The following is a 20,572-nucleotide window of genomic DNA, read 5'->3' on the forward strand; positions in this document are numbered from 1 at the left end:
ATGAGGAATTTGACAAGAAAAAGAATAGCTCCCAGACAGTTAAACCCTTGTCTATTTTAACAAAATCCACTCCCTAGACCTACAGCCAGGCTCACCAGCACTTGGACAAGTGTCAGTCCTTTGGAGATTTTAGGGGCTTCCAGGAGAGATGGCCGAGGAAACCTGACTGGTCTTTCAGCCAGCACAGACGCAAGCAGCACAAGGCGGCTAACAAGGGGTTTTCCAGTCCCCCTCCTCAGCACCAGCCTCAGAAAAAAGGTTGTGACAGGTCCATCCGGATCCATGAGTCTCGAGTGGGGGGCAGGCTTGCCCTTCACAAACACTGCTGGTAGACAAGGTTTGCTTCCTACTCTCCACTCCTGCAGATTTGGATGGCAACCCTCTTGGCAGTAATCCGCTCGCTCGTATCGAACCAGGCAGTGGAGGAAGTTCCAGTTTCACATCGAGGCAGGGGATTCTATTCCTGGATATTCGTCATACACAAAAACGAACCATACTCGCCTGAGAGTTGTGTTGGACCTTTCTTCCTTGAACCTTTCCCTTCTCCAAAAGTTCAAGATGGTTACTCCAGCCTTCATTGCAGAGACTTTGTGCGGGGGAGACTGGATGTGGTACCTGAATCTGAAGGATGCTTACCTGCATGTCCCGATTTGGGAACCCCATTGTTCCTTACTATGGTTCAGGATCATGGGTTTTCACTTTCAATACAGAATTCTACCGTTTGGACTCAACTCGGCCCGAGGGTCTCCGTCTCCACAAGGCTAATGAAAGCAGTGGCACCTCTGCTCAGGCCGGAAGGCCACCATATTTATCCATACATCGACGACTAGCTAGTCATGCACACACTATACGATCTGGGAATTTTTATTAACCTCAAGAAGTCACAGTTGTTTCCCACTCAGACACTGACATTTCTGGGTCTCATATGGGATACAAGGACCAAGAGGATCTTCCCCTCGGCGGACAAGATCACAGCAATAAAGAGGGCTACGAGGGATTTCTTCAGCAGTGCAGTAACCTCACCATGGTGGTACGAACACCTGCTGGGAATAATGGCAGTGTGTCTCCTCGCCGTGACACATACAAGGCCCAGGGATGAGCATGCTGCAGCTTCATTTTTCAGCTTCTTGGAATCAGGAGAAGAGCTCTCAGGCGGAGCCAATCAGCATACCACTGCATCTCCACCAGGACCTGGTCTGGTGGGGTACAGAAACCAATTTGTTGGTAGGCAGGCCATTTCGGCAGCCGTTGCCACAGATCACCATTACCACGGACTCATACCTGAAGGGATGGTGGGCTACCCTGGACAACCAGTGTCCATGGAGTAGGGTCTCATCAGGAGCAGCTGGAACACATCAACAGGCTAGTGATGATGGCCGTCTGGCGGGCTCTCAAAGCTTTTCTCTCCTTGTTCAGCAGCAAGTCGGTCTGCATCCAAACAGACCGCTCCACCTGCATGTATTACATCAACAAGCAGGGAGGTACCAGGTCTCCGCCTCTCCGCAGGCTTTCGATCGACATCTGGGAGTGGGCGCTGTCGAACAGCATTAACTTGTCAGCTATCCACCTTCCTGGGGAATCTAACCTGGAGGCAGATGGCTCGGCAGGCTGGGGATGGACAACTACGAGTGGTGGGTTGAAGGAAGAAGTCCTCCAGGGGATCTTTAGCAGGTGGGGCCATCCTGAGATGGACCTCTTTGCCACCAGGGCCAACAGGAGATGCCCCCAGTTCGCTTCCTGGCTGGGGCAGAGCAGGTGCTCGTTGGGCGACGCGTTGTAGATCTCATGGAACAACATGAACACGTACGCCTTCCCCCACCCAATTCCCTGGTCTGCAGGGTCAGGGAGTCACAGAGCCTTCGGCTCATCTTGATATTGCCGTGGTGGCCAGCAAGACTGTGGTTCTCTGAACTTCTCCCATCTGTCGGTTCAGCCCCCGGTAAAAATCCCGGTGGGCACAGCACACTTACTCTCCCAGCAAGGGGGCACAGTGGTTCACCCCGCTCCGCAGACGTTAGCCCTCACAGCTTGGTTCCTGAGCAGTTTACCCTTAAGCATGTGCACCTGTCACAGTATAACATGGCCATCATTCAAGGGGCAGGAGTCAGTACAGGAGCAAGTGGACCAGGTTCTGTCACTGGGCAGAAACAAAGAAGATTGATCCTTTAACATGCTTGTCGGACGATGTTCTGTGTTTCTCAGCGCATCTGGCACATTAAGGGGTGCAGGTAGACACCACCCATACATATCTGGCGGCCATAAGGGCATACAAGAAATCTGGTGAAATCTTTTCTTCCTCCAATCTGGTGGTAAAGTGACACCGGGCTGGTCTAACCAGATTATATCCGCCAGTTAAACGTCAACATCCTGTCTAGGACCTTACCGTGGTGTTGGCCGCCCTCGTGCACAGACCCTTTGAGCCCAGGCCGTCTGCGGACATCAGGCTGGTTACCATTAAATCGGCCCTAACAGGTTGGCCTTATATCGACACGCTGTATTAGCGAAATTCAGGCCCTAGTGGCTTCAGGGACCTACACAACATTTCACCAAGACAAGGTGGTGCTTAGAACGCACTGAGACTTTCTTCCTAAGGTCATTTCCTCCTTTCACCTGAACGAGGAGATAGTACTCTCAACAGTATTTGCAGACCCAAAGGATGAGGCTCAGAAGTTATTCAACTGTCTGGATGTCAGGCGTGCTCTAAGATTTTATCTGGACAGGACAAAGAGCTTCTGTAAATCGGACGCCTTGTTCATCACATTTGGCGGGTCAAAACTAAGCTGTCAAGCCTCCGAGGCTTCCATAGCAAGGTAGATGGTTATGGTCATCAAAGGAGGCATATGAAGGGCAGCACAAGCCTTTGCTAGCAAACATGCATGCCCACGCCATCAGAGACAAGGCCACGGCTGTGGCTTTCCAAAGACATGTCCGATGGCATACGATAAGCTACTTGTGCTAACCCCTCTGCCTTTTGCAAACACTACTGCTTGGAGGCCAGCGCCAGGTCTGACGCAGCATTTGGCCAGGTAGTTTTGAAGAACTTGTTTTCTTAGAGGGGCAACTCTCCTCCACGGGGCTGTATTCAGTTGGAATCGCCCAGACAGTGTGGAGGAAAGGGGACAGGATGTAGGAGTAACTATAAGTTACTCACCGTAGTGACTAATTTACTCCTAGTCCATAGGCCCCTTTCCTCCTTACGTCCCACCATCCTCCCCCTTAATAAACCTGTGTCATTAGGCAATAATCTCTTGGATTCATTCTCCTTCGCCGCTCCAGCTGCTCGCGCTCTTTTCTGGAGGCTCTCACACCTGTGACCACGATGTGGCACACTTATATTGGGCTCCACAAGTTGCCTGGGGTCTCGGTCAGCGACCTGGCTCCTGCTCCAGTCCCGCCACGGCTGCCTCCACACAAAAAAAAGAGGTCCTCTGCTGGTCTCTCCCATGCAGCCTCCCTGCTGCTCCTCTACCCGGTTCTCTGACCCTCATTTTATACACCAGCAACCTGTAAACAGGTTGCAGGTTTGTGTCCTTTCTTGGGTTTGCGTGACCATGATTAAAGGGACATGCCTGTCTATCTGCAGGCATCTTCTTCGTCCCAGTACCAAAGCGGTAAAAGGAAGGTGTAGTGTGTATTACTCTCAGTCTCCTCTTCCTCGTCCTAGTACTTTTAAATGTCAAATGTGGGGAAACGAGGGGAGAGGTCTTGCAGCAATCCATAAAGGTTGGGGGAAGGGCTAGATTGGTCATTAATATGAAAAGGGGGATACCATGTCTCACCTGTGGGTACCCCACCCCCAATATTTGAGGACCATCCACCCAGGTGATTCTCCCTAGTTTCTCCACCCGCAGGGTCGGGATCCAAGAGCGATCGCTTCTCCCTGACCACCTGAGAAGAGAATAAAAGAGTTTTAGGGGTGAGAATACCCTCAGGTTTCCCACAGTAGCAACTCTTACTCATGCACACAGGACTGATTTACTAATGTAATATATTTTATTGATGGTCCACTGCTCAAACCATGTGGAATATACCCTTTTTTATCAAAACAAGCACCATATACAGTATGTCAATATACAGCACTACAAATGGATATCTCGCTCATAATGCATATGTTCAAACGCTTCTGACGATTCTCAGTAATGAAACCTATACTAATGAATGCACTTACACTCATGTATTGTTTCATTATTTTTATTATGAGAAATAATTAATAAAGAAACATTGCCACTGGTATTGTAACACACTCAATATGCAAAAGGTAATAAATGAATAAGCAGCTATCATCATCATTGCCTTTGTGTCTACTCAACACCAATTCAACCATATCAGAAGCATAACAGCCACTGCAAAAGTAACTGACTACCTCATTAGTTCTCACTAGACCTCTCTTCTTTACCAATGTGATATTAAAGGTGGGTAAAACAGGTCCTCATACTCACTACTGTCCTAAAATGGCAAGGAGATGAGAGCTGGGGGCTGGAAGCATGGAGCCTGGAGGCTTGAGGTCTGCACAATCCAAGAATAATATCAAATCCAATTGGAAACACCACCAATCAAAATCATCATGGTCTCTTAGAAAAGAGCAGCAAAAAAAAGGCTAAAATGCTGTAGAAAGATTTAGTGCCAATTGGAATTGACCATGATGCAAACAGCCAATTATAGACTAAATAGGTCTATGGGTGGTGAGCTGCTTGTCATAAGTAGGAGTGCTTCTATATGCAACTCAGTCAAGAATAGTAGTTCTGCTCAAAAAAGTAAAAAGAAAAATCTTTTTGAGACTGCAATTTTAGAGACTTCAAAAAGCAGGCAGAAAAAAGAAGAGGGATAATCCTCTCCTCCACTTACCATAGACTTACATGGGGAGTGTCTGCTTTCTGGGTCCTCCAGCCTCGTCTGCCTCCAGTCTTGCATTGCCCATCTCTGCGAACAGCTCTCCTTTCCCCTCCCAAAAACCAGTGCTGGAGCGTTCTTTACCTACACTGTCTTGTCTACAACAGCCTCATGCCAATGGCAAGATGCTGAATTATCTCCTACAGATCAAGGCCAACTGCAAGTTGCTAACAGCAAGATGCCGAATTATCTCTAAACCTCATCCATCAACAATTTCCCTCACATCCGGTCTAGTCTGGAAGCCATGGAGTCCATTGTAGTTTTTTAGCACGTTGTTATGGTTAACAGAAACATTCAGAACTATTCACATAAACAAACAGAACAATTGGAACACATACCACACCATTTGAGTGCAGCCCAGAAGTACTGTTATTGTAGTGTACCTTTTTGTACCCAAACAATAGATTAGACTGGTTCAAATCCCAGACATTCAAACTCAACGAGAAACTCTGTTCATAATTGTTAATATGTGCTTGCTGCATGAACACTTTTCAATGCATTTCACTATGAATATGCAGATATGCATATTGACTACACTGCCTGAGATATCGCTCAATCATCATGCCCTAAGCCGGGCTAAAATACTTATCACTGACATTTGCCTGCATTACCAGAATGTCACACTGTGGAAGTCTGGAAATTACCCCTAAATCCCCTGTTGTTGCAGTGAATCTAAAACAGCAAATAAGGAGAGAAAACTGTTTTGCTTTGTCTGAGACATGGCCTTCGTGGAGTGTCCTATTTTATAAGTTCTCAAGGCCCTAAGTGAATTAGCTCCCACCAGATAGGAAAACTTGGCTAATTTTAGCCACTGAATGCATTCTGAGGAATCCACCAAAGGGTTGACACTGTGGTATCGGACTGATCTTCTTGTGCAGTAGTTCAGAGAAAGAAAATGCTTCCTACTGGCACTATAATCATTGTAAGAAGCCACCCAAAAGTGTATAGTCTTTGAGAATTGAGAGCATACTCCTTTAGCAATCGGTTTGACTTGCAACACTATTGCTCTTGAAGTGAATTTCAAACTCAGGCTATCTACAAAATATGGGACGTGTCCATGACACCACAAGTTTCAAGACCAAAGTGCTGTTTGGGCTGTATTCCAGGCAAACTTACCTCCTCTGAAAATTGTATCTTAACACGGGTGCTATTTTTTAACCTGGATGGTATCGCACCTTTCTGAAGTCCAGCAGTGACATGTTTATCTAGTATCTTGGTACCTTTATTCCTAAGTGAGTTAAGTCATCAGTATTTTTGCTTTGCGGCTAATTGTATAAAATAAAAAGAGCAAGATATACAATCTATTTTTTTGACCATTTTGTATTACCACTATACTGAATTTTGTTAATTTAGACAATTCAACCATTCTTCTTTATGCAGATATTCCTTTTGCTCAGTCTGCTTCCAAATCCTAATCAGCCTAGTAACTGTTAGGGAGCCCTCTTCAGACTTTCTGAAACAACTTTGAGCTCCAGTCCCAGTTGGAGTCCTCTAATGTTTTGCAAGACTTTGTCACATGCTGTCAACCTTTTTGTGGCGCTGTCCTTCTCTTAGTATTTCTCACATAATCCTTTTTTTCTCCAACCCATGTTTTTTCATAAAATGTTTGATGAAGCGAAAGCAAATAATGATATGATATGGCATTTATAACGCGCCTACACAAGTGTTTTAAGGTGCGACAAGACAAGGGAGGGGAAACAGGGAGGACAAAAAACAACAATCTTACTAGGAATAGTGACATTCAGAACACGCATGTGCAGGGGAGTGGGGTGGGAAGAAGTGCCAGAGGGGATTAGGGGGTAGGATGGACAAGCACAGCACAAGGAAAACAGGAAAACCACAAGTAGGGCAGCCAAAGGGTGTCAAGTGCAAGTGTTAGGAGTTCAGACAACAAGTGTCTGATACGTGCAGGAGAGGGGACTGTAGGGTCACAGATACAGACCACAAGTTCTGGGGGTGCCAAGATGCAGTGCGGGTATGCGTCCGGACAGGTGGGACCTGGGCCTGAGTTCAGAGGGTTGCAAGGTGACCAGTCCATGTAACAGGCAGGAGATCATCAGGGGAGAGGAAGAGAGAAGGCAGAAGGAAAGAGGAAGGTCTTGAGGTGCTTCTGGAACCGGAGATGATTCTGCTCAAGTTTGAGTGGCAGGGAGGCTGTTGCAGAGGGAGGTACCAGCCGAAGAAAGAGATCTACCCCCAACTCATTGCTTGGAGAAGCGACTAACCCTCAAGGAGTTGGAGGTGGAGGAGCAAAGAGCTTTGGTGGGAAGATAGTTTGGTAGAGAGAGTTGGAGGTATTGCGGTCCCAGGCCCCAGAAAGCCTTGTGGACAATGCAGGGGGTCTTGAACTTGATCCTTGTCGCCACTGGGAGCCAATGAAGAGATTTCAGTGCTGGAGAGATATGATCGCTGGGCTTGAGGCCAAGGACAAGTCTTGCAGTCCTGTTCTGGAAGAGTTGTAGAGGACGGAGAGTAGAGGCAGGTAGATTTAGAAAGACTGTTGCAGTAGTCCAGCCTTGAGAGAACTAGAACTCTGGAGACAGTGAGCTTTTGGGGGAAAGTGAGGAAGGGAAGAATACCTCTGAGGAGGTGCAGCTGGTAGTTTGACTTCTTAGAGACTTCAGAGATGTAAGGAGCGTGTGGAGTCGAAGATGACCCAGAGGTTCTTAGCCTCACAGGTAGGAGTAGGAAAAGGGCCCAGAGTGGGCGGCCAGAGTGAGAGGAAAGGAAGGTGCTGGTGAGCCAATGTGGAGGATCCCCATCTTACTGGCATTAAGGCAGAGATGGCACACCACTCCTGGATTGTGGACAGACAATCTGGGATGAGAGAGGGAGAAGAGTCAGCTAAGGGGAGCCTGAAAGTGAGCTGAGTGTCATCCGCATAGCACTGAAAGTTGGAGCAGAGAGCAGCTATGAGGTCGCCGAGAGGTGCCAGGTATTGATTGAACAGAAAGATTAGACCCCCGGGGAACACCAAAGTTAGAGAGCGAGATAGAGGAGAGGAAGGACCCAAGTTGGACCTTGTATGGTCGGTCAGAGAGAAAGAAGGTCAGCCAAGCCAAGGCCTGATCAGTGATACTCGGGTTATCACGAAGCCGGTTGAGCAGGATGGCATGGTTGACCATATCAAAAGCAGAAAAGAGATAGAGAAGAATGAGGAAAGAAGGATGGTTAGTGTCAAAGGTTGTAAGCAGGTCTTCAGGGATGTTCAGGAGAGCAGTTTCCGTGCTTATGGCTGATCTGAAGCCAGACTGATGGTCATGGAGACAACCAACAGATTCAGTGCAATGGTTAAACTGGGAGATGACCTGCTTTTCCAAGAGTTTGCCCAGAAACGCAGTATTGGAGATCGGGCGATAGTTAGCCGAACAGGAGGGGTCACCTGAGGGTTTCTTAAGAAGAGGGTGTACAAGGGAGTGCTTCAGGGGGGGAAGGGAAGGTTCTACTGGCGAAAGAGTAGTTGCAGAAGTCGACCAAGGCTGGAACGTGGTGTCACTATGGTCCTTGATGGTTTTGGATGAACAGGGAAGAACATGCTTTGATGAGACTTTCATAGAGCAGACTTGCCTAGAAACCTCATCAGGGGTGAACAAAGGAAAGGAAGACAAGGGAGGAGAAGATGCGGCCATGGGAAGGCCAAAGGTAGAGGAAAGAGTAGAGGAAGGAGGAGGAGAGGAAGAGAGGGACAGGATGTCCTGGGTTTTAGAGATGAAATGTGAAGCCAAGGCCGTGCAGAGGGCCTGGAAGGGAAAAGGAGAGGTAGAGACTGCAGCAGGATTGGCCAGCTCCTTGCAGATTTTAAAGAGTTCGACTGAGTTGTTAGATGCTGCAGAGACTTGTGCTTGAATGTGAGCTCTCTTCTTAGTGTGGACAGAGTCGGTATTGCCTTTTTGAGCAGACGGCAGACCGATTTGTCAGAGGGTGCACAAGATGTCCTGCATTTCCTCTCAGCCACCCTACACTTGCGTTTAAGGGTGACAAGGTCTGAGTTGTACCAAGAGTTGCACTTTGCTTGGGCTTCAAGCAGATCCTCATGAAGGGCAAGTACATCAAGAGTGTCAGAGATAGAAGAACAGAGGTTGTAGAGGGATATGTCAGGATGTGAGTCAGCCAGAGATGCAGGAGGGGGTGGGACAGTGGCGGTGAAAGCTTCAACCGACACACGCTTCATGGGTTGGATGACCAAGAAGGTGGGTGCCAGTGCAGCAGTCCTCAGACTCAGCCGGAGGAGGAGGAGTAGGAAAGAGAGAGAGAGAGAGAGAGCGAGAGCGAGAGAGAGAGAAGAACGTGGTCACTCCAGGAGAGAGGAGTGGTATGAGCGGGGGAGTTCTGAGGAGATCAGAACATCCAAGGTGTGCCCTGCAGAATGAGTTGGGCCAGAGGGAAGAATAGAGAGAGAAAGAGAATCACAGAGGTTGCGAAAGAGTCCAGAGGAAGGACGGGAAGCATCCAGGTGGATGTTAAGGTCTCAGAGGAGGAGTTGAGTAGTAGAGGCAAGGAGGGAGGAGGAGCGGTCTGCCCACTCGGAGAGGAAGGGGGTAACCTGGCCTGGTGGCTGGTAGGTAGTACCCACAGTAAGGGAGCAGCCAGGAGAGAGAGAGTGAGCCTGCAGACCAGGCATTTAAAGGAAGAGTAGACTTGCATAGGAATGATGAAGATCAAGGCTACACCCCCAACGAGATGGTTGGATCTGGGCGCAGAGAGGATCGTGTAGTCATCACAAAGGAGAACGAGACCCCCCTGGACTTGCGCCGACGCGGAGCGTCGCCCCTCGAATCGTCGGTCGAAAGACCAGTAGATTTTAGAAACTCTACCTACCGACAACAACTTCTTCCGCTACCGCAAGGCCTTCGAAGTTAGGGACTGGCAGTCATCACAATCGTCAGTGGCGTGGCTTTCACCGAGGCACCAGAGGCAAACATTGTGCGGGTCCATAATGGACATTTTGGAACCGCAGTCCCGACACTTTTTGAAGCCCGACTTCGGGGTAGAAGAAGACGAAGACATCATGAATTTTCAAGAAGAACCGAGGCGTGCCGAGATTCCGAAGCAAACACGTGTGCAGAAAAAACGGAACTGAGGCTACGGACGTCGTGCGTCCTAGATATAACAATCGGTGACGTCGACCATCGACGGAGGCCATCGATGGACAGCATATCGACGTCATCGACGCAGGACAGCTACGCTGAACATTTTTTCCAAAGCAGCACAGCTGTGGTAATTACTGTCAAAGATGTGGAATACGTCAGAGGACACAATCCCTTCGAAATGTTATTACTCCGCCCCAGATGCCAATCCATGTCAATCTATAACCGATCGATACTACAAAGTTGAATAACAAAAAAAGCTATGATCTATAGGCAAATAATCCCCATAGGAAGCAAAGGTCAGTGCATGGACGGGGCAGTCCATTATTCATAGGATACAGGTTACTATCGTGATTCACTCACCTGAAAGGAAAAACATGTTTTTCTATATTTGCCATACACATATCTGGCATAACCCCAATATCTGAATGTTTGTAAAAAGTGTTTGCCTGATGCAGAGAATTCAACACCATTGTTTGTTCATTTAGTCTGCTCTTGTTCCCGATTAGATGCTTGAGGAACAGAAATACAAACAACTTTGTGAGTCAGCAGTTACAATTATTTAACATCTCCTGCTAATTAAATTATGCTCAGAAAACTGTAACAAAATGTAAACCTTTTGTCTAGTCAGAAGGGTGAAAGAACAAAAAGGTCAGGCAGGACCTACCTTCTGTTCAAAAGCTATATCAGCATTGGCTGCGAGCCCAAATCAAGGAAAGTAATATCACAGAAGACATTCTGCTAAGAATACTACATATACGAGAACAAGCATCTCTTGCATTACATCAAACTTCACACTGTGTAGGTCATGGCACATACTTAGAAATAGTGCAACTTTCTTATAGCTTCAACATGCAGAGATAAAAACACATCATATTAAGAGCATGGTATTAAAGAAATCGAAGATTAGTAGAGACGAGTTACTGATTACCCACCTATGTGCGTCTGTGCCATGACATCAGCAAGCTGGTGAGCAGCACTGCTGCCTCCACTTTGCGTTGAGGATGAAGATGTGGTTGATGTGGTGGAGCCATGGATAGCTTGGCTTATCCAGTGCTCCATGTTTATGCTACCTTGACTTGAGGTGGGGGTTCCTTGGGAATCTCCTTGAACCGAGCCTTCATCTTCCGAACCAGAAGAGGTATCTAAGAATTGAAACCAAAAGATGTGTGATTTTCATAAACGCCTCTCCCATTTCATATCACTGAGAAATGTTCAAATGTATGTGGAAAGTGCACACAGTGATTGTCAAAATAAATCATTGTGTGGATACAGCTGTGAACTAAAAGCTTTGGTACAACAGAGCTTTGCGACTTTTAAATGATTGATGTCTAGTGCTGTGGTATGTTTTCAATATCGAGAATGCAGTATGTGCAGCTTTGTGACTGAGCGGCAGTGCTATGCAAATAGCAAGGTGACTAAATGAATACATAAGAAACCCATTGACCCCAAATTAGCAGCGCACATTATTATTTTAACTGGTAAGATATGAGCTACAATTCAACATCAACAGTGCAGCACCTCTTTTGTCACCTTTACTTTTTCTCTTCCATATTTTTTTTCTGGTTCTGCAGCATGGAGGACAGAGATCCTACAACTACTGCTCCAAGCTTTTTCATTTTCCTAAAATGTTTGGGTACCACAGACACACACCACCCACCTTCCAGTCTAACTCTAACAATAGGAGGGGAGGGTGGCAAATGTTTATGCCAACTCCAAGTCTTCCAAGGGAGACTCTCTCCAGCACACAACTTGCACTGCACAAGCCTGGGCCTGAGGTAAAGGAAAGTATTGAAGATTCAACAGTGTCAGTCAGGTGGCAGGAGGGTGCAGCAATATATAGTCTAACACCAGAGTGGGTTTTTGTGGTTTATCCCAAGAGGATGCCAGATGCCCACTGGAACCTGGCTTGAATAACAACTAGTGAGAGAATTAACGCTTGGTTTCCTCCTAGACTTCACCCCAGTTTGCATACTAAAAAAGGTACGCCTTGCCAATTACCAAATGCATACATGAATAGGAATCAAGGCTTTTATGAATGACAGACTTTCAGACATTTTCCTCTGCAGACTAATGATATACTGTTCTGACCGTCCTCCCTGTGCAGATGTGAGAGTGGCTAAAGGCATCTAGATGGCTGAAAAGTTGCATTTAAAGACTAAAGTGACGTGAACTTCCAACTGATGGACAGTCACTCTGAGACAGCTTCCAACAATACAATGATAGAGGGAAAACGGTGGAATGAAGGAACTATATCATCACATTAGGTGACATGGCACATCCTCATTGGTGCAATTCTGAGCTTTTATCTGTCAGAGCTCGGCATTTCACCAACACCGCCAGCCTTCCCGAAGCCTAAACTTCACTTGATCCGCTCTTCTGCCACCCACCATCTTCCGGCTACTTCCTACTTGCAGAGCTACATGTTAATGTTAAAGGTATTTGTACCACGCACCATCACCACCGGAGCGGTCCCCAGGGGCTCTGGCGGAACTGGGAAGGAGAGTGTGAAGAAAGGAGCGAGAAGGGAGGTTAGTAGGGTGTAGTGGGATTAGGAAAGTGAGAGTTGTGATGTCCTGTTGGTGTCTGTGCGAAATCCCACATGCTGTTGTGCCGGGTTATGTGTTGTTAGTCTATTGTTGCAATGCAGTGAAGTGCATTCAGACTGCTGTGCCAAGAGGGGGTTGTGCGAGTTCCTGTATGAGATGTGTATGCGGAAAGTTGAGAATTGGGTTAACAGGTTTTCTTTCCCTTTGCATTTCTGTGCTCAACATCTAGGATTATCCTGTGTGTTTGGTATTGTAGTTTGTCCGCCTAGTTGGTAGGCCTGTTGAGGAGTGGCAGTTTTCCTCTGTGTATGTTTACCTTGCTTATGCCGGCGTATTCCCCAACTCTGGAGTTGGCGATGTTTAGGTTAGAGGATTCTGGTCCTTCCCTGCCCATCCCGTGTGGGTAGCTTACCTACCTAGGTTTCCTCTGTGGATTAGCGGTATGTGGACATGGGTGGTTGGGCGTGTCCACCGACCTTCTGGTTAGGGATGATTAACTTTGGGGGTCATGGATTCCTCCCTGGGAGTCTTGTTTCCCATTGGGTCTATGCTTCCTAGTCATGTCCTCCTGTTTCTGGAGCAAAGAGCCAAGTTTTTAGTGGTTTTCTGAATTCCAAATGTTCTTGTGTGTTGCATGTTTTTTGGTAGGTGATTCCAGAGGATGATCCTCTGGATTTTATTTATTGTATGGTTTTGGTTCTAAGTGAATGTCCTTGCTTGATCTGAGTGGTCTTGCCAGATGGTAGACAGTTATTTTCTACTTTGGGAACTCTGCTCCTTGGCCGTGTATTGCTACGTGTGTTATGCACATCATTTTGAACTTTATTCGCAGTTTTATTGGTAGCCAGTGTAGCAGTTTCAGGGCTGGGGTAATGTGTTCTCTATGCGGTAGTTTGAGCAGGAGTCTGGCCAAAGTGTTTTGGATGCGCTTACGTCTTTTTAATATAGTCGTTCTGGCATTCCTAGAAATAGGCTGTTGGCGTAGTCTACTCTGGACACGTGGCCAATGATGGTGAGTGTTTTGTGGGTGAAAGAGAGGAATGACAGGATCCTTTTTACTGCGTGTAGGAGAAAGAAACATTTCTTGATTATAGCATTTACTTGTGGCTCAAGTGTTAGTTTGTAGTCCATTAAGAATCCCAGGTTCTTTACTATCGTTGAAGGAGTCAGCGCTGTTCCCAGTTCGGTCAGCCATGGGATGTAGTGATTGTTTTCCCCACTTTTGGATATGATCATTATTTCTGTTTTGTCCGGGTTGAGTTTGAGCTGTTAGTGTTCATCCAGCTGTTTAGTTCTTGTAGGCAGTCTTTCAGGGTTGTGTTTCCTTCCTGTGTATCTTGTATTTTGTAGACTATCTGTGTGTCATCAGCGTAGTGAAGCCGTGCTTTTTAATGATCTTGATTAGTGGCATCAGGTATATGTTGAAGAGCAGTGGGGAGAAGGAGGATCCTTGTGGTACTACCTTGTAGTGGATTCCCTTGCAGTGGATTTGAAAAGTTTGATCCATATGGTTTTCTGTTCTGTTTGTTAAGGATTTAGGTCTAGGTCAGTGATCCCATTTCTTACAATCTCGGTGGCTGGGTAGGTTACATGTTGCAGTTGCTTAGTCTGCTTTGTATGATCTGTAGGATGGCTCTGATTTTGTTTTTAAAGTGGTCTGTGAGGTCATTGGATAGTTTCAGAGACGATATCAGTGTGTTTTTGCAGCCAGGGGGGGGTTCTCATTTCCTTTTTTATGAATTTAAACAGTTCTTTTTGGGTGTTGGCGGCTTTGGTGATTCTGTTATCGTAGTATTTCTTTTTGGCCTTATGGATTTCCTTTTTGTACGAGTGGATTTGTCGCTGGAGTTGTAATTTCTTCGCCTGATCCTTTTTTCCCCTCCATTCTAGTTCAAGCTTCCTGTTCTTTCTGTTCAAGGTGTTTAGTAGTGTGGCAAACCATTTTGCTGTTGCCATTTTGCACATTGGGGTGAAAGGATTTTCCTTGGAGATCTCATCGATTTTACAGGCGATCCATTTATGAAGTATTTCTGTTTTTCTGTCGTGGTCAGGGTCATCATCGGTGGTTTATTGACTTCTAGTTGTTCTGCTACGTTGCTGGCCCTCCAGTTTCTTTTCATGGTAGTCAGCAGTTTGTCGGGTTGTTTGTCGTCGTGGGCAGCTTGATTACGAAGGGGATGATGAGGTGGTGGCTCCAGAGGATCTGTAGTGGTAGCGTCGTGGTGATGAGATTTTTGCTGGCGAAAAGTGTGTCTAGCGTATATCCTGCCGTGTGGGTTGCTCCTTTGACCAGCTGATGTAGTTTCATTGTCTTCAGTCGTTTTGCAGACTTTTGTGAGTTAGCTGTTTCTTCATCAAACCAGATGTTAAAGTCTCCCAGGATTATTAGGTGTTCCTGCTCGATGGCTAGGTTGACGATGGCTTCAGTGAAAGCGTTGACAAAGGTTGCATCGTATGTTGGTTTCTTTATGACAGCACAAATTTGAGGTTTGTTTTGGGGTTTGCCGTTAGATGAAGGATTAGGGATTCACAGTTCTTGGTGTTCAGTGGTAAATCCGGTTCGATTTTCAGGTGTTTCTGTATGCTACTGCCTCTTTTGTTTTTCCTGTTTGCTTGTGATCACATGAATTTGTGAAGGATGCAGTTATGCAGTGTGATTTTGTAGTTGTCATCTAGACATGTTTCGGTTATGAATAAGATGTTGATACCCCGTCAGACAGGACGCCGAAGATCTGTGTGGCATGTTTGGACATTGATTTAGCGTTGATTAGGTTGGAATGGATCTTTTTGACGTGGTTGGGTTTGTTTTTTAATCCTTGTTTTGTCTTGTGGTTGTTCTGTTGGAGTTCATCTTTGTTGTCAAAAATTGTTTGGTGTAGTCTACTTCCTTGCTGAAACGATCTGTTAGATTGATGAATTATTGCCATCCTTGCCTAGCCCGTTCTCTCTCTCTCTCTCTCTCTCTCTCTCTCTCTCTCTCTCTCTCTCTATGCCACGCCACTGGTCACACTACTCTACTCATCGCCTCTGCATCAGCTTGCTCCATGTGGCTCTGTAGTGGCTGCCAGACCAGGCAATTTTGTTTTCCAGCTTCCTCCAACCCCCAGTGTGCTATGATCTAGTCCTTTTCTTTCCCACACACCGGCCCCTCGCACCAGACTTCCTAAATTGTAGCCCTGGGATTGCACGCCAATAGTCCCGGGGTACTAATTGCTATAAACCCCTCCATAGGGGACTCTACTGCTTGATAGCTGAGCTGGGAACTTGTAACTTGGTATGCGGGCCAATAACAGACGGTAAACACCCTGTGCCTCAGAGCTTAGCACTTAAATAATAATAGTAAAATAAACTTAGAAAGGATAGATTGGTTGTAGAATTCTACATACATTTCCACTGAAAGTGGGCATTGTACAGAGGCAGCAGTCAGGTGTTGAAGTAGCAGACTCACTGCTCTATCAGTCAACCTCATGTGGCTGTTTGGTTGGTCCCCAAAGCCGGATTATTCTTTCATCCACATAATCACAGTTAATGACATTTTCAAAAGACGCATTGTGCCGTCAGTCCTTCTGCACATCCACTGTACTGTGAAGGAATTCTCCGACACGTGAGCTATGGATTATGTCATGTTTTGTACAAATTTAATAAACTTGAAAAATGTTCTTGCTGGTAATACATTTCAATGCAAGGATGACATGCGTTCATCCTGATCGAGTGCTTCAAAGGTCTGCTAGGGGCTGCTTTCAAGATAGATGACACTACTGCCCTCTTTTAAGCCTTATTTTTAAACCGGTACAAGAACCACCACCCCCCCTCATTATGAAGCTACATCACTGCCGTCTCCCCGCAACCTCCCCTCCCTAGTAACCCATGGCACACCTCATCTCATGATTTTCCTTCTATCGCTTCCAGTGCACGACGTACATCACTATTTTTGTTGAGTGGAGGGAAGCCTGCAGAGGACACCCAAGTTACACAGCCACAACCTGGAAGCAGCAAAAAGGGAGGTCATGTGCTCTCTGCTACGACACTGAAAAGCAGAAAGACGGAGCATGTCTTCCAATGCCAGAAAATGTTCCCGATTCTGCCCTTGTTAAATCAGTGGTGACGAGTTACTATTTATAGTTGTTATTTCTGTTTTGTGTGCTTAATTTTGGAATGGAAGTGTGCAAATTATGCTTGCACTGAATCTTGTACCATTGGCAAAATGTACTTAATACATTGTAAACGTTGAGGTTTGAGCTTTTTTTTGAAATAACGTTTCCGTTATCGTATCCGCTATCGGAAAATGAATGCCTAGTTTTGCACACCAAATGTCAAACTAAGACGCATAAAGGTATTCACTATGTGTTCATTGAAATGAATGATCATTGGCACAACAAATATAGAAATAAAAAGGAGGATAACACACTTTTATGCTCACCTGGTGGCGTGTAGGCATCCATCGAGGTTTGCACAACCAATGACCGCCGCTTTGAAGGCATGGGCACCGCCATCTTCCTTTCTTTGTGTTTTGCAAGTGCAGCTTGAACGGCCTCTGTGTGTACATCTGTAAAAATTGAAAAATAAAACACATTCAAATCCTACGCACAAAAACATGTACCACCATCATTAACTACTACTTGGCTTGCAGAAATTGAAAATTATACGAAAAACATGGAATCCTACCTTCCCTTGTCCTATGGTCGCAATCATACCGAACAGAGATCTTACGAAACTAACAATAGCATAAAGGTTAGACAGTGACCTTTGGGACTATTGTGCACACTGCTGGGTTTTTGAAATATTTTAGGAAAATTAAAGAGCTTGGAGCATTAGTCTTTTGTACTTTCTTTAAGAATCTCTTTTTAACAGGGTTTTAAACTCTTTCACTTGTATCATATAGATAGGATGAAGAACAAGAAAACAAAATATCAATTCACATCCATCAACATCTATCTAAAAATATATATTAAAAAAAGAAAATAAAAGTGACATAAAATCAAGAAAAGTCGGATGAAAGTTGCTGATTTTGAGATTGACTTCATTATAAAATGGCCACCGTATTCTACAAGCTTTTTAGTGGATGCATTGTGTTTTGATATGTACACAAAAGCTGAGAAAGGACAACAAGCCAAAAGGATCATAGAGACAGCAATTGTTTGTATATATGTATGAACTCTCTAATGAACTTGTTTGTACGTGAACAAGCAGCAAGAGTGCTCTGAAACGCATTGCATCGTGCTTTTAGCTGTTAGCAGATGCTAAAATAAACTGGACACTTTAAGGATTGCACAACCATCTTGTTGGTGTTTTATTGGGAAGAAGTCATTGACTGGCGTTCAACGTAATTCCTTTTTGTGCTATCCCCTTTGGGAAAGAAGGATTTACTTTCCGCTTATATATATATTAAAAGCTTAGGTAGGTTTCCATACTCGGCTGATGCAATTCATCAGTGTTAGGATGCCCTCTGCTGTCCAAATGGCAAAGAGCCCCTCTGTATGCCCTTCCACTTCAACAACAGCTATCATTTTAACAAACAGAATGAGTATGGTTCTACGCGGTCACCTTCACCTTCCACTATTCTATTGCAAATATTCTGTATCATTTCAAGTTACTTCTTTCCACCCCCACTTCTTTTCACACAGGGCACAGTGGTTTCAGTGTCAATTAACAGCTCATTAACGGCTCAACTTTGCAGTCTCTAAAGAGCGAAACGCTGTAGGACGAATGCCTCCTCACAAGCTAAAACTGAAAGTAGTTGCTGTAATTATGCTACTACGCAATCTTATGCTATCACTGTGACTCTTCAATGGAACAAGGTTGAGAATGATAAGTCTACAAATACACAAAGACACATCATAGTGGCCCGTGCAATCGGTAGAACTTAGATACTGTTCTTAGACCACACATACTCTCATTCCATCTGATACAAATATGCATTTCAAATTCCAAAGAAGACAGCTACGTATACGTTTAGCCTTTTCAATTACCATTAATAAGTCACAGGGACCTACGACCCCCTTCCTATAAGAGGACAGTGGTAATTACGACACTTATTATAATTTTTTTTTTGGTTGGCTGAAAAGTAAGAATTCAACCTTTCAAAAAGTCAGGACATACAAAACAGATTCTCATACAATTTCAACATACATTACATCATACACATGAACTATTACAACAGTGTTTTTTCTGTTAAAACAATCATTGAGATAAAAGCAAAAACTTGAAGATTAGGTAAAACAAAATAAACACCATCTATGTAATATGCTGTTCGAAATAGATGTTGGCGAAAAAAGCATGTCAAGGAACTGTACCAAAGCAATTTTTACCAACCTTCTATTAGTAGAAAAAAGAGCATGCCATCTGACATTAGATGTGTAAGTGCAAATGAAAAGCAAAAGGTTACTGAAAAATAAGGCCCGCTCTGTCTGTAGGGCGACACACACTACCACCAAGTGTTGTAGCATTTCCGTGAGCCCAGGTTCTTTACAAAAATGTCAGGAGATAATTTTCTTTGAAATTATACCTCTCCTGACACGTATTTCGTTCGTAGGCCACAGATTCATTCTCAATCTCATATACTGATTTCGGATGTATGGAGATGGGCAGCGCACTAAATAATCTGCCCTCTGACCCAGTTTCTTGTAACCAAAAATGAGTACATTGAAATCGATGTAGGTAATGCATTTTTCTCTCGTACATACCCAATCGTATCTGTGAAGTTTCATCTTGAATTTATCGGAGTAGCTAGTAATTCATCAATTGACAAATCAGCGGAAACAATAATATCAAGCACAATGTTATGCCAGAGAGTTGGGAATTTGTCCTTGGAAGCCAACATGTAGCAGGCTACAGTAGATAGTATGGTGCAGCATTCGACGCCCAACATGCATTTCCTAAAAAAGGCGCACAATTCCCACAGCTAAGGATGTAAGGCCAAGTTCGTACCTGATTAAGGCCATAGGGACACAGTTAGGTAATCTCAAGATGGTCCTCCAGAAGGGAGCCTCAATTCTCTCCCATTTTATTGGATTCCATGGCAACATTGCCTCTACACCATAAAGAATGGTGGGAACCACTTTTTGTTGATAGAACATTATAATATTGGAGTAGGAAAATTTACCATATTTATGGGCTAGGATCTTGGCTTGTGAGATTAGACTTTGTAGTTTCAATTCAACCGATGTAAGAAAAGTTGGGCTGGCAGTGCGACCACTAAACATTACTCCCAAATATTTATATTGTTCTACAACCATTAAGTTGGATTGATATAGTTTCCATGAAAATATATTTGGCTTATTCCCTGGTTTTGCTCCACAAGTTACGACCTGCGTTTTTTCGATGTTAATCAGTAGATTGTTTTCATTAGTATATTCTTAAAATTTTGTTAATAGATTTTGCAATCTTCGTGGTGTCTGTGATAGCAAGACCAGGTCATCTGCATAAAGTAAGCAAGCCAACTTTTGTGAACCAAGATTGGGCGCATCTGCTAGGGCCTCATCTAGACGCCACCCAATATCTCTCAAGAATAAGTTGAACAAAGTGGACGCCAAAATGCATCCCAGCCGTAGACCACGGTGTGTTTGTAAATTTGTGGACAACAAGCCTTGCAGAGTAAGACGCACATGCATGGAGGTATTGGTGTGTAGTAGTTTTATTAGAGTTAGGAGTGAAGAGGGGCACTTGTAGTCACTTAGTTTGGTAAACGATTTCTGTTGATCAACTGAATCGAAGGCGACACGAAAATCTACAAAGGCCATATAAATTGGCTGTTTTCGCTCTGCCCCTTTTGCCCTGACCATATTTAGCGCTATGATGTTAGGAATGGTACCAAGACCCGCCAGAAAACCCGCCTGAAAGGGATCTCTGTTTTTAGATTCTAACGTCCATTGATTGAGTTGTTTCAACACAATGCAACTATAAATTTTACCCGGTGCGTCAAGCAGAGCTATTGGGCTGTAGCTTTGGGGTTTAGAGCAGTCTCCTTTTTTGTAGGTAGGAATCACAATTGAGTGCTTCCAAGAGGGATGTAGCTGTTGTGTGAGGTTTATGTGAGTGAAGATCTTA

General features: G+C 45.0%; 1 protein-coding gene across 5 annotated transcripts in view; it reads right to left on the reverse strand.

Annotated features, from left to right (window-relative positions):
- Nucleotides 1-20,572, reverse strand: part of DIP2C (disco interacting protein 2 homolog C) — a 2,321,522-nt gene that overhangs the window by 1,320,142 nt on the left and 980,808 nt on the right. For 3 of the 5 annotated variants that reach the window (XM_069647998.1, XM_069647997.1, XM_069647995.1), the window contains 2 exons: nucleotides 16,935-17,072; nucleotides 10,913-11,122 (listed from right to left, as the gene is read on the reverse strand). In XM_069647998.1, coding sequence (XP_069504099.1) covers nucleotides 10,913-11,122; nucleotides 16,935-17,072 — 348 coding nt within the window. The remainder of the gene's footprint in view (nucleotides 1-10,912; nucleotides 11,123-16,934; nucleotides 17,073-20,572) is intronic. The other 2 variants (XM_069647999.1, XM_069647996.1) reach the window with 1 other exon arrangement.

The sequence above is a fragment of the Ambystoma mexicanum genome, chromosome 2q (genome assembly GCF_040938575.1).
Source record: "Ambystoma mexicanum isolate Mex_15411 chromosome 2q, UKY_AmexF1_1, whole genome shotgun sequence".
NCBI lineage: Eukaryota > Metazoa > Chordata > Amphibia > Caudata > Ambystomatidae > Ambystoma > Ambystoma mexicanum.